This window comes from Scyliorhinus canicula, chromosome 2 (assembly GCF_902713615.1).
Source record: "Scyliorhinus canicula chromosome 2, sScyCan1.1, whole genome shotgun sequence".
Taxonomy (NCBI): domain Eukaryota; kingdom Metazoa; phylum Chordata; class Chondrichthyes; order Carcharhiniformes; family Scyliorhinidae; genus Scyliorhinus; species Scyliorhinus canicula.
This window is the reverse complement of record NC_052147.1, coordinates 8,328,601-8,342,649: the sequence shown is the minus strand read 5'-3', so window position 1 is coordinate 8,342,649 and position 14,049 is coordinate 8,328,601. Positions and strand designations below refer to the sequence as shown.

The 14,049-nt window shown below is 45.4% G+C and overlaps 1 protein-coding gene across 5 annotated transcripts in view; it reads left to right on the top strand.

Annotated features, from left to right (window-relative positions):
* Nucleotides 1–10,093, top strand: part of dglucy (D-glutamate cyclase) — a 98,118-nt gene extending 88,025 nt beyond the window's left edge. For all 5 annotated transcript variants that reach the window (XM_038773391.1, XM_038773398.1, XM_038773368.1 and 2 more), the window contains 2 exons: nucleotides 3,526–3,677; nucleotides 9,710–10,093. In XM_038773391.1, the coding sequence (XP_038629319.1) occupies nucleotides 3,526–3,677; nucleotides 9,710–9,868 (311 nt within the window). In that variant the 3' untranslated portion in view covers nucleotides 9,869–10,093. The remainder of the gene's footprint in view (nucleotides 1–3,525; nucleotides 3,678–9,709) is intronic.
* Nucleotides 10,094–14,049: the final 3,956 nt, after the last annotated feature.

Here is a 14,049-nt window from a genome sequence, read left to right as displayed (position 1 = left end):
GGGGCGAATGTAATGCGTCATGAATCCAAGGTCCCGGTTGAGGCCGTACTCATGTGTGCGGAACTTAGCTATAAGTTTCTGCTCGGTGATTCTGCGTCGTCGCGTGACCTGAAGGCCGCCTTGGAGAACGCTTACCCGGAGATCAGATGCTGAATGCCCTTGACTGCTGAAGTGTTCCCCAATGGGAAGGGAACATTCCTGCCTGGCGATTGTCGTGCGATGTCCATTCATCCATTGTCGCAGTGTCTGCATGGTCTCGCCAATGTACCAAACTTCGGGACATCCTTTCCTGCAGCGTATGAAGTAGACAACGTTGGCTGAGTTGCACAAGTATGTACCACGTACTTGGTGGGTGGTGTTCTTGTGTGTATTGGTGGTACCCATGTCGATAATCTGGCATGTCCTGCAGAGATTGCCATGGCAGGGTTGTGTGGTGTCGTGGTCGCTGTTCTGAAGACTGGGTAGTTTGCTGCAAACAATGGTTTGTTTGAGGTTGTGTGGTTGTTTGAAGGCAAGTAGGGATGTGGGGATGACCTTGGCAAGATGTTCGTCTTCACCGATGATGTGTTGAAGGCTGCGAAGAAGATGTCGTAGTTTCTCCGCCCCAGGGAAGTACTGGACGATGAAGGATACTCTGTCTGTAGTGTCCCATGTTTGTCTTCTGAGGAGGTGGGTGCAGCTTTTGCTGTGGCGCATTGGAACTGTTGATCGATGAGCCGAGTGCCATATCCCATTCATATGAAGGCACCTTTCAGCATCTGTAGATGTCTGTTACGCTCTTCCTTGTCTGAGAAGATATTGTGTATACGGAGGGCTTGTCCATAGGGGATGGCTTCTTTAATGTGTTTAGGGTGGAAGCTGGAGAAGTGGAGCATCATGAGGTTATCGTTAATTACCTGCAACGACTCACAATATGCATTGTCTTGCATATTTGACTTTGTCTATATATATATGTTTCTGGAATCTCTTCATGCACCTGAGGAAGGAGCAGTGCTCCAAAAGCTAGTGATTCAAAACAAACCTGTTGGACTTTAACCTGGTGTTGTAAGATGTCTTACTGTACTCTGAGCTATGCTGAGTGTAGGCTATGGCATCTCCTAGTTGTGATGAGTAGAGCTGATCAATTTGGTGAGTGTTTAGAGAGAGTAAAGGGTTCAATGTGGAGAAGTGTGAAGTGATACATTTTAGTAGGAAGAACATGAGCAGACAGCACAGTAGCACAGTGGTTAGCACTGCTGCCTCACAGCACCAGGGACCCGAGTTCAATTCTAGCCTTGGGTTACAGCCTGTGTGAAGTTTGCACTTTCTCCCCGTGTCTGCGTGGATTTCCTCCGAGTGCTCTGGTTTCCTCTCACAGTCGGAAAATGTGCAGGTTAGGTGGATTAGCCATGCTAAATTGCTCCTTACTGTCTAAGGATGTGCATGTTAGATGGGGTTATGGGGGAATAGGGTGGGGGAGTTGACCTAGGTAGGGTGCTCTTTCAGAGAGTTTGTGCAGACATGATGTGCTGAATGACCTCCTTCTGCACTGCAGGAATTCTATGATTCTAAGAAAATAAGATGTGGAGATGCCGGCGTTGGACTGGGGTGAGCACAGTAAGAAGTCTTACAACACCAGGTTAAAGTCCAACAGGTTTGTTTCAAACACGAGCTTTCGGAGCGCAGCTCCTTCCTCAGGTGAATGGCGAGGTATGTTCCAGAAACATTTATATAGACAAAGTCAGAGATGCTGGACAATGCTTGGAATGCGAGCATTTGCAGGTAATCAAATCATTACAGATCCAGGGAGAGGGATAATCACAGGTTAAAGAGGTGTGAATTGTCTCAAGCCAGAACAGTTGGTAGGATTTTGCAAGTCCAGGCCAGATAGTGGGGGGTGGATGCAATGCGACATGAATCCAAGATCCCGGTTGAGGCCGCACTTATGCGTGCGGAACTTAGCTATAAGTTTTTGCTCGGCAATTCTGCGTTGCCGCGTGTCCTGAAGACCGCCTTGGAGAACGCTTACCTGGAGATCAGAGGCTGAATGCCCTTGACTGCTGAAGTGTTCCCCGACTGGAAGGGAACATTCCTGCCTGGTGATTGTCGCACGATGCCCGTTCATTCGTTGTCACAGTGTCTGCATGGTCTCGCCAATGTACCACGCTTCGGGACATCCTTTCCTGCAGCGTAAGAGGTAGACTACATTGGTCAAGTCGCACGAATATGTGCCGCGTACCTGGTGGGTGGTGTTACAACGTGTAATGGTGGTATCCAAGTCGATGATCTGGCATGTCTTGCAGAGATTGCCCTGGCAGGGTTGTGTGGTGTCGTGGTCGCTATTCTGAAGGCTGGGTAATTTGCTGCAAACAATGGTTTGTTTTAGGTTGCGCGGTTGTTTGAAGGCCAGTAGTGGGGGTGTGGGGATGACCTTGGCAAGATGTTCATCTTCATTGATGATGTGTTGAAGGCTGCCTTGGCAAGATGTTCATCCTCTTCCAGAAAATAAGAGGTTACGATTCTGAAGGGGCTGTGGGAGCAGAGTGACCTGGGTGTATATGTGCACAGATCATTGAAGGTGATAGGATAGGTGGTGTCATGTGAGTGTCCCTTTAAGAAAAATGTGTTTATCGCATAGCTGCAATGATGTCATTGTGTGGGTGGAGCTGAGTTGTGTTTCTGGCTTTTACTTTCGTTTTGAGCTAGAAGCTGTTTTGTACTGAGTTTTTGGTTTTGTTTTCAGTTGGGAGCTGCATTCAAACAAGAAGGTGAATCTTGATCTCTCTGCATGCAAAAGAATGTCTTCAGATCACTTGATAATTTTAAAGTGATAACTGCTTTCTGTAGAGAATTCAAACCTGCTGTCTGTTAAAAAGGGTATTTGACTTATGGATGTTGTTAGGAAAGTTATTAAAGGTTATCTATAGAGTATTGTATCTGTGGGGATTATTTGTGTTGGTAGTTGATGAACTGTTTACTGTGTGTTTATAAAATGTTAACTGGATTCATAGAATAAACATTGTTTGTTTAAAAATACTTAAGGTCTTTGTTGTATAACACCTGGAAAGTTTGCCCTTTGTGCTCCCCATAACCAACATCTATAAACAGTCGTGGGTCAGGTGAACTCCATGATATACTTTGGTGTTCTCTAAACCCTGGCCCATTATAGTGGAGAGAACAGTTAATAAAGCATATAGTATTGTGGGATTTATTGGAGAGAGTGCAGAAGAGGTTTACAACAATGGTTTCATGGATGAGAAACTTCAGCAAAGAGGAGCATTAAAGACGTCTATCTCTGTAACTAATTCATCTCAGTAACTTTAAAGCAAGACAAATTTTCATTGATAGATATTTGTATTCCACAGAAATAGCGAACAGATTGTATGGAACGGTTGCTTATCACAGAACAGTTGCAGGCTCTGGAATTATTTGGATTGCTGGGCTGAAGGGCCCTTTCTCACATTTGAGTCTGTGAGATTTGATCAACTCAAACTCTATCCATAAACAGCAGAAGAACCAATTTGTAATGTCAATGTGTTTTATTAGGTGTATCAAACTGGGGAGGTTATGCTGTAGCGTGTGGTCTGTACATCCTCAACAACTGCACAATCCATGAACGCTACCTACGCAAAGCAGTTGGGTTCTCTAAGACCGCTGAAATGGATATCTGTCTCTCAGCATTGCCAACTGTCCATAAGGTAAGTAACAGGAATTTATTTTCTCACCAGAATAGAGAGGCGTTTCTCTCTCCCCCTTCCTGCTGTGGTTCCCTGTGATCCCTTCCTCACATCCTGCTCCTCGCCTCCTTTCTCTTTCTGTCTTTTTTTGCAATCAAACTAAGCTCATTGATCCTGAGAATAACTCAATTGCTCCTTCAGAGATCCCCCCCCCCCCCCCCTTACATATTTATTCCCTTTCCTGCATCTAGAAATCAAGATATGTCACATACACTTTCTTCTGGCTCATTCCTTCCCAGCATCTCAAAACTGTGGAACTTGTAACATCTCTCAGTTTTCCACTCCATCGATGCCCAAAAGCGTTCAAAGAGGAGAATGTGCAGTCCCATCCTGCATTACGATCCCAGTCGGTGTTATGACAGGAAGGGAAAGTCTTGGAATAGAACCCTGGCTCAGAAGACCGTAACAATTTACTTTTTTTTTAAATGTGAAGGAACAGAGTAATTGGATTGGCAACTCGCTTTTATCAACAAGAAAAAAACGTGTGTTAAACATGAAAAGTTTAATTATAACCAAGCCCTGGATGACAAGAGAAGTGGAGTTTCTAGTCAAAAGGAAGAGGAAGCTTATGTAAGGTTGAGGAAGCAAGGATCTGGCATGGCTCTAGAGGGTTATAAGGTAGCCAGCAAGGAACTCAAAAATTGACTTAGGAGAGCTAGAAGGGGACATGAAAAAGCCCTGGCAGGAAGGATTCGGGAAAACCCCAAGGAGTTAATTTGTGGCAGAAATAAGAGGGTGATCAGAGTGAGACTGGGGCTGATCAGGGATAATGGAGGGAACTTGTGCCGACAGTCTGAGGAGATAAGGGAGGCCCGAAATGAATATTTTGCTTCAGCATTCACTAGAGAGAGGGACCTTGTTGCTCATGAGAATAGTGTGAACCAGGTTAATAGATTCAAACAGGTTGATATTAAGAAGGAGGATAGGGCAGCAAGGTGGCGCAGTGGTTAGCACAGCTGCCTCACGGTGCCGAGGTCCCAGATTCAATCCCGCCCCTGGGTCACTGTCCATATGGAGTTTGCACATTCTCCCTTTGTTTGTGTGGGCTTTTCCCCCACAACCCAAATATGTGCAGGGTAGGTGGATTGGCCACCCTAAATTGCCCCTTAATTAGAAAAATTAATTGAGTACTCCAAAATTTATTAAAAAAAGAAGGAGGATATTGGAAATTTTGAAAAGCATCAGGATAGATAAGTCCCCTGGGTCAGACAGGATATACCCAAGGTTACAACGGGATATACCCAAGGTTACTACGGGAAGCGAGGGAGGAGATTGCTGCGCTGTTGGCGATGATCTTTGCGTCCTCGCTCTCCACTGGAATCGTGCCGGATGATTGGAGGGAGGCGAATGTTGTTCCCGTGTTCAAGAAAGGGAATAGGGAAATCCCTGGGAACTACAGACTAGTCAGTCTTGCGACTGTGGTGAGAAAAATACTGGAAAGGATTCTGAGAGAAAGGATTTATGATTATTTAGAAAAATATAGTTTGGTTATAGATAGTCAGCATGGCTTTGTGAGGAGCAGGTCATGCCTCAAATCATTGAATTCTTTGAGGACGTGACGAGACACCTTGATGAAGGTTGGGAAGTGGATGTGGTGTATATGGATTTCAGTAAGGCATTTGATAAGGTTCCCCATGGTAGGCTCATTCAGAAAGTCAGGGGGCATGGTGACAGGGAACTTTGGCTGTATGGATACAGAATTGGCTGGCCGAAGGAAGACAGCGAGTGGTAGTGGATGGAAACTATTCCGCCTGGAGGTCGGTGACCAGTGGTGTTCCACCAGGATCTGTTCTGGGACCTCTGCTCTTTGTGGTTTTTATGAATGACTTGGCTGAGGAAGTGGAAGGGTGGGTTAGTAAGTTTGCCGATGACACAAAGTTTGGGGGAGTTGTAGATAGTGTCGAAGGCTGTTGCAGGTTACAACATGATGCAGAGCTGGGCTGAGAAGTGGCAGATGGAATTCAACCTAGATAAATGTGAAGTAATTAATTTTGGAAGGTCAAATTTGAATGCTGAATACATGGTTAAAGGCAGGATTCTTGGAAGTGTGGAGGAACAAAGGGATCTTGGGGTCCATGTACACAGATCCCTCAAAGTTGCCACCCACGTTGATAGGGCTGTTAAGAAGGCAGATGGTGTGTTGGCTTTCATTAACAGGGGGATTGATAGGTGAGAGGCATGGATAGAGTGGATAGCCAGAGACTTTTCCGCAGAGCTGTCACGAGGGGACATAATTTTAAGGTGATTGGAGGAAGGTATAGGGACAATGTCAGAGGTCGGTTCTTTAGACAGAGAGTCGTAGGTGCATGGAATGCACAGCCAGCGTAGGTGGTGGAGTCAGAGTCATTAGGCACATTTAAGTGACTCTTGGACAGGCACATGGACAGCAGCAAATTGAAGAGGTGTAGATTAGGTTGATCTTCGATTAGGATAAATGGTCAGCACAACATTGTGGGATGAAGGGCCAGTACTGTGCTGTACTGTTCTATGTTCTACAATATAATACTCCTTCCCTGCCCCCTATCTTAACAAGTGTGCACAGATTTCAAGTATAACATTCTCCACTCAAAATCTCTGTGAATTTGTCCTCAAATTCCCCCCAGATGATTGTCAGATGAGTGTCTCCAAACACCGCACCTAAAAAGACGCACTTTAAAATCTTCTTTCAAACAATGCTTTCCCTCAGTTGTTTTCATCAGGTATCCACCGCCAGATTTTCCTACTCTCCTTTCTGGATTATTTTGCCTTGAATGCTTTTTACACAAACTCTGAGACCCAGTTACCAATTGCTCCATAATTATTTCATGTATTGCCTCACAGTCTATGGTAAGATATCTCAAACCTTAGAACCACTTCCGATATCTTTTTGGCTTCTCACGAGCCAACTCCTGAGCTCTTTATGTGGCTTCAATGCACAATAGCCTGTTTATAGTTTCCTCTGTTTCTTTAACTTCAAATGTCCTGGAAACTTATCTTCATTCCTTAGCTAGCTGTTCATTAGATTTCTGGTACTTGCCTTCTTTGCCTCTTATTCAAATTAAAGCTTTTATTCCAGCAAAGCTGCAAGAGGTTTTCACCCTCTCTCTCTGCAATGCTCTTCTACTCTGGCTTCCGGGTAAAATTGAACTCAAAATTGTCTTCTCCACAAAAGTGCTCCTGATTGCTTGGCAACGTCTCGATATTCCTCAAAGGTCGTGTTTGTTTTTGCCATTGTAAACTCTCTCAGCACAATAGAAACATAGTTTGAACTGAACCTAAAACCCCTATATATGCTAAAACTGTTGTTTAACGTGAATCTAACTAGAGTTTTTACCCTAACCGACACAAAACCACTAAATTGAACACACTTAAATCTATACCTATTAAATCTATACCTTACTCTAATTCCTTATTACTCTTCCATAATACAAATATAGATAACTTAAATTACATGTGTTCTCAATTGATCCCTTCAATTCACCCAAAGGGTTGTGAATCTATGGAATTCCCTGCCTAGTGAAGCAGTTGAGGCTCCTTCATCAAATGTTTTCAAGATAAAGATAGATAATTTTTTGAGGAATAAAGGGTTAGGCTCGAAAGGCCAGATGGCCTCCTCCTGGTTCTTATGTTCTTAATTAATCCACCTGGTATAATTTTCCTTGAACAATGAAATAGACAGGTTATCTGGTCATTGACGCTGTTTTATTTTGTGGGAGCTTGCTGTGTGAAAATGGGCTGCCATGTTTCCTACATGACAACGGTGACTACATTTTGAAAGTACTTCATTGTCTGTTCAGAGCTTTGGGATGTCCGGAGGTTGTGAATGGAATTATATAAATACAAGTCTGTTTTCTTTTTCCTGTGAAACCAGTACCTCTGCATATGTCAAGCTCTCTAATCTATGCTCCACCTCAATGGGTCCTGGATTGTTCTGCAAGCCATTTGACCCTTTATAAAGAATTTTGAACCTATTTTGGAAATGGAGAAACCATTTGAATTATTTCCTATAACATTTTTTTCCTCCTCGTCATTAGATTTCCTACATTTTACTCTGCACATCAACAAGATGTGTGAAGGGTACTTTGATTCATCTTTCGGTTACCATCTTAATACCTCTTCCTCTGGCTCAATTTCAATTCTTTGATTGGTTGTTCTTGCATAACATCCCTTGGGGCAATTACCAATATCAAAGTTGCTATATAAACGCAAGTTATCATTGTAGTTGGCTGTTTTACTATCATTTGCCAAGGAGGAAAAGCTTCCCTTTACACAGCACCGTATTCTATATTTCAGAATTGTCCCAAAGTGTTTCACGTCTAAATGACCTACCCAATGTCCTGAGACTGTGACCACCAGCCGCAGGAAACAACATCCCTGCATCCAGTCAGTCCAGCCCTTTCAGAATTTTAGACGATTCAATTAGATCCCCTCTCATTCTTCTGAACTCCAATAAATACAGAGCCAGTCGACCCAATCGCTCCTCATACAACAATTCTGCCATTCCAGGAATCAGCCTGGTGAACCTTCGATGCACTCCCTCCATGGCAAGTGTATTTTTTCTTAGATAAGGAAACTAAAACTGCACACAATGCTCCACATGTGGTCTCACCAAAGTCTGTACAACTTCCACCTCTTCACTCACCTGATGAAGGGGCTGCGCTCCGAAAGCCAGTGACTCCAAACAAACCTGTTGGACTTTAACCTGGTGTTGTAAGACTTCCCACTGTGCCCACCCCAGTCCAATGTCAGCATCTCCACATCATAACTTTGTATACTGAATGATGTATCAAATCACATTGCATAAATAGCCAAATGGCCTTGGATAGTATCTGTGCACCACATGAGCCTCATCCCACTCCACTTTATCATGATCTTCATCAGCATTACGTTTTCTTAAGGTTACAATGCAGGTTCTGTTGGCAGTTAGGAAAGCAAATTCAATGTTCTTATTTATGTTGAGTGGGCTATAAGACAAGACCAGTGATGTAATGTTGAGGCTGTCCTAAGGCTCTGGTCAGACCCCATTTGGAATACTGTGAGCAGTTTCAGGCCCCGTATCGAAGGGAGGATGTGCTGGCCTTGGACAGGGTCCAGAGGAAGTTCATGAGAATGATCCCCGGAATGAAGGGCTTGTCGTATGAGGAGCAGCTGAGGGCTCTGAGTCTGTACTCGTTGGAGTTTAGAAAGATATTGGGGGGGGGGGGGGGGGGGGGGGGATCCTATTGAACCTCACAGCATACTGAGGGGCCTAGATAGAGTTGACATGGAGAGGAGGTTTCCACAAGTAGGAGAAACTAGAAACTAGGGCGATGCTTTAAAACACAGATGAGGAGGAATTTTTTTCATCGGAGGGTGGTGAATCTGTGGAACTCTTTGCCGCAGAAGGCTGTGAAGGCCAAATCACTGAGTGTCTTTAAGACAGAGGTGGATACATTCTTGATGAATAAGGAGATTAGGGGTTCTGGGGAGAAGGCAGGAGAATGTGAATGAGAAATATATCAGGCGCGATTCTCCTTCCCGCCACACCCTACAGCGGGATTCTCCGTCCCGGCAGCCGGCCAATCGGGTTTCCCATCGTGGGCACCTCCATGCCATCAGGAAATCCCCGGGTGTGAGAAGGCTACCAGTAGAACCAAGGATCCTGCCGATGGAGAATCCAGCTATGATTGAATGGCAGAATAGTCTCGATGGGCCGAATTGCCACATTCTGCTCCTATATCTTATGGCGTTCCTGTCCCTGAACTGCATCTATGCTATCTCCTTCAGTTATTTCCTCTGGTAGCATTTTTGACAGTCTATCTACTGTTTACATAAAGAAGTTTCTTCTGAAATCCCATCTGGATATATTGATCACTATTTTTTCCTTAAGTTATTTCCTCCCCAACAAGCAAAGTTATTTTCTCCACATCTATCCTATCAAATCCTTTCCTGGAATGAAGAGCTTCAGCTTGTTCAATATTTCCTGATACTTGTAACCTCTCAGTTCTGTAGTCAAACTTGTTGTTTGCCCTCAGGAAGAAAAGCTGCTGGAGTTGCTGGTGAAACATGGAATTCGAAGTGGGAAAACTGGGAATCTGGGAATGGAAGTGGATGGCTTGCTTTTCTATGACACGCACTCATCTATGATCAAACAACTGTTGGAAATCACACTGGGACAGGCCCAAACAAATTAGCTCATAAAGTGGGCAATGCAGAAAGATATAATATAGAATTACAATCATTCTCACCAATCTTCTAAATTAGAAAGTTCCAGTTAGGTTTACACTAACTACTCAATATAATATTTGCATAACAGGAAGGTTATAATGCTTTTCTTGATTAATTTCATATTTTAATGGCTGTGTGTGCTTCCAATTTCATGTCAAGAGTGAATACAATACATTTCACAAATCAGGTTATTCCAGTGTCTGGGTTAGTCATTTCCAAACGATAATTACGCATAGTTCTGTTTGGCATTTAATTTTACCTAAAAATATTGACAATTGGACTTCTGGTGATGGGGATGTGCTGAGTAGGCGCACCTCAGGTGGCTCTCCTCCAAAGGACAGAACAATAGGGGCTTTCAGCCGACTTGAGCCTGAAAATTGGACTAAAACCTCTCCTCCCATAGAGAGGGGGTGCGGGCTTGGGTGGGCTGCTCTTCCCAGGAGCCGGTGCAGACTTGATGGGCCGAATAGCCTCCTTCTGCACTGTAAATTCTATAATGACAAGAAAGATAGCACGAATGCCAGGAAGCAGCAGCTCAAGAAGCTGCAGGGACACCAAAAACTGTCGCAAGGGACGAGTGAGCAGCAGACCCACGAGGCGATGGAAATCTGCTACCCGCAAAGCGAGAACGTACTCTGCCCCCCACCCCCCACACCGGCAACTGCCAGCCAATGGATGGAAGACATTCCTTACCAGGAAACTGAAGAAGATGAAGGACGATATTGAGGTTGAAATAAAAGCGGCAGTCAAGGAGGCAGTAGCAGAGGCCCTCAATAGCATGCGAAAGAGACTGGAGGCCCAGTGGGGCACGATAAAGGAGCTGGAGAAAGCCTCGACGGACCTGAGTGACTGAATCATCGCCCTGAAGGCCGAAATTAAGAGGTTGGGGTGACACGGGGAGTCTGAAAGGAAAAGTGGCGGATCAAGAAAATCTTTTGAAGCAGCAGAACATCAGAATAATGGGCCTGCCAGATGGAATCGAGGGCAGGGATCCAACCGACTATGTGGCCCAAATGCTGGGGACCCTAGTGAGGAGAGACAGCTTCCCCAAGCCGGCAGAGATCGACGGATCTCTCCAGTCGCTCAGAATAAAACCCAAGGCAGGGGAGCAGCCAAGAGCCGTCATAGCCAAGCTGCATAAGTACCAGGACCGGGAAAGGATCCTTCACCGGGCCAGACAGATGAAGGCTTGCAACTGGGAGGGGCACAAAATCAGAGTCTACCAGGCCATTGCGGTGGACCTGGCAAAGTGCAGGGTAGAATTCAATAAAGCAAAATCAGCCCTGTAGAGAAGCAAAATAAAATTCAGGATGCTGTACCCAGCCAGGCTCTGCGTAACATACCAGGGCAAGGAACATTACTGCCCCTATACAAGCAGACAAGCTTGTCCAAATGAACAGTCTAGACAGATAGCAAGGAAAACAGTGATAATGAAGGCACAGAATAGGCAGAGAAGACCCAGTGGACAATTTTGTGCATAGCCTCGTTTTGAACAGTGGAACGAGAGACACACAATGCTCGAGGAGCTATTGGGCACAGGTAATCTGGGAGGGGACCCAGATTACCTGTGCCCAATGGATGACTATCAGAAAGGACATGCCCCAGGGCAGCACGGTGGCGCAGTGGTTAGCACTGCTGTCTCCAGGCGCAAAGGCCCCAGGTTTGATCCCGGCTCTAGGCCACTGTCCGTGTGGAGTTTGCACATTCTCCACGTGTTTGCATGGGTTTCGCCCCCACAATCCAAAGATGTGCAGGATAGGTAGATTGGCCACGCTAAATTGCCCCTTAATTGGAAAAAATGAATTGGGCACTCTTAAAAACTCTTTTTAAAAGTACATACTCCACAATGGATGAAACACAGGGAAAAATGGGAGGAAGAACTAGGGATGGAAATAGGGTGAGGACTTTTGTACGAAGAACTGAACAGAGCCCACTCCCAACTTCCATGCGCAAGGCTAAGCCTCATGGAACGGAAAGTGGCGCACAGAGTGCAACTGTCAAGAACCTGAATGAGCAGGTGGAGGACAAATGTGAACGGTGCTAGGGAGGCCCGGCGAACCACTCTCACCTGCTCTGGCACGCCCCAGACTTGTCGGCTTTTGAACAGCCTTCTTCAAGGCAATGTCCAAGGTTGTGCGGGTGAGGGTGAAGCCGTGCCCAAGGGGGGCAGTCTTCGGGGTATCGGACCAGCCAGAACTATTCATGAGTAAGGGGGGTTGAAGCCCTTGCCTTTACTTCCCTAATCGTCCGTCAAATAATCCTACTCAGCTGGCGATTGGCAGCAGCACTCACAGCGGCAGACAGGAACCCCAAAGCATCACCGAAAATAGGAATGGGGGGAGAAGAAGGGGAAACACTTTCAAAATGTAAATAAACCAGTTGGAATTTCTCCACCTGGAGAAGATCAAATTCGCTCTCTGAGGGTCAGTGGAGGATTTCCACAAAATGTGGCCATTCACCAACTTATTCCAGGACCTGTTGGAAGCCACCAACCAATAGAGTGAGGGGAATGGGACAGCACATGGGAGCCAACGAGACTGCAGGGAACAGATGGGGGAGGGGTGTGAGGCCAGAGAGTGAGAGTAGGGGCAGGCCAGAGGATGGCTGAAATGGTTAGCCGGGGGCTTAGAGCAACGCCACAAAGAACGGAACCCCCAAAGGAACAGCAAAAATAGGATGGGGGAGGAGAAGGGGAAAACACTGCATATATATAAATGGAAGACAACTGCCTACTGTATAACAAGAGACCTAGGAAAATATCTTAACAGAAGGAGGGGGCACGGGAGGGTGGGTCGATACCAATGGAACTTTCTTGTATATTGTATCCGATGCACATAACATTGCCTGCAGCACAGTGTATGAAACAAAAAAACTGCAATAAAAACATATTAAAAAATTACTGACAATCAACTTAAAATGCTCCAAATCTTTTCCATGAAGCTCCATTCTACCGTACTGTACCGATAGCCCCAGTCGGTGGAAAAACCACAGTGGTGGGAATTTTCCACTCCCGTTATCAGTGGACAGGGTCGGCAGCGGAAGCAGGGAATCCTACGGAAGTCCCAAATTGGCTTTTACGCCGGTGGGATTTCCCGATCAAATGACCACCCCTCCCCCCAACCACCAATGACATCATATAATCCTGACTTTAAACATCATTTGTATACATTTAACCAAAATTATCAGGCATTTGCGGCTGGCAGTCCGCCACGTTAAATTGTCCATTCATGTTGGTGTTATATATTTGTCCCTGTAACACGGTAACACAGTGGTTAGCACAGTTGCTTTACAGCTCCAGGTTCACAGGTTCGATTCCCGGCGTGGGTCATTGTCTGTGCGGAGTCTGCACGTTCTGCCTGCGTGTGTTTACTCCGGGTGCTCCGGTTTCCTCCCACCGTCCAAAGATGTGCAGGTTAGGTGGATTGGCCATGATAAATTGCCCTTGGTGTCCAAAAAAAAGTTAGTTGGGGTTACGGGGATAGGGTGGAGGCGTGGCTTAAGTGGGGTGCTCTTTCCAAGTGCCGGTGCAGACTTGATGGGCAGAATGGCCTCCTTATGCACTAAATTCTATGGTTCAATGGCTCACTGTAAAGCCCTGCTGTAGTAATGTATGCAGGGAAGTGATGTGAAGAGGGAAATAGAGAAGCAGCAGGAATGAGAGAGAACCCACCACAGTAAAATTACCTTTGTTTATCGAATGATCCGGAGTGTCATTCTCCAAATACACAATAAAACTAACGTGGAGGGTAACGGACGTGCATTTGCTGTTCCACTTGGAAGAAGAAGTTAGAACATAGAATAGAATCCTTCCAGTGCAGATGGAAGCTGTTCGGCCCATCTAGTCTGCACCGACCCACTGAAGGAGCAACCTACCTAGTAAGACCAGTCAGCAATTGTTGAGATGTTTGATAAGTGAACCTTGGCAACGTGTGCATGTGGATTTTGCAGGACCTTTCAAAGTACACATGTTTTTAGTAAGTGTTTACGCTTGCACCAAATGGCCAGAGGTTGCTGTGATGACATCTACCTCATCTGAGAAGACCATTGCGAAGTTGGGAGAAGTGTTTAGTCACTTTGAATTTCCAGAACAGTCGATGAGCGACAATGGACGTCAATTTGTTTCGCAGGAATTTGAGAACTTCCTGCA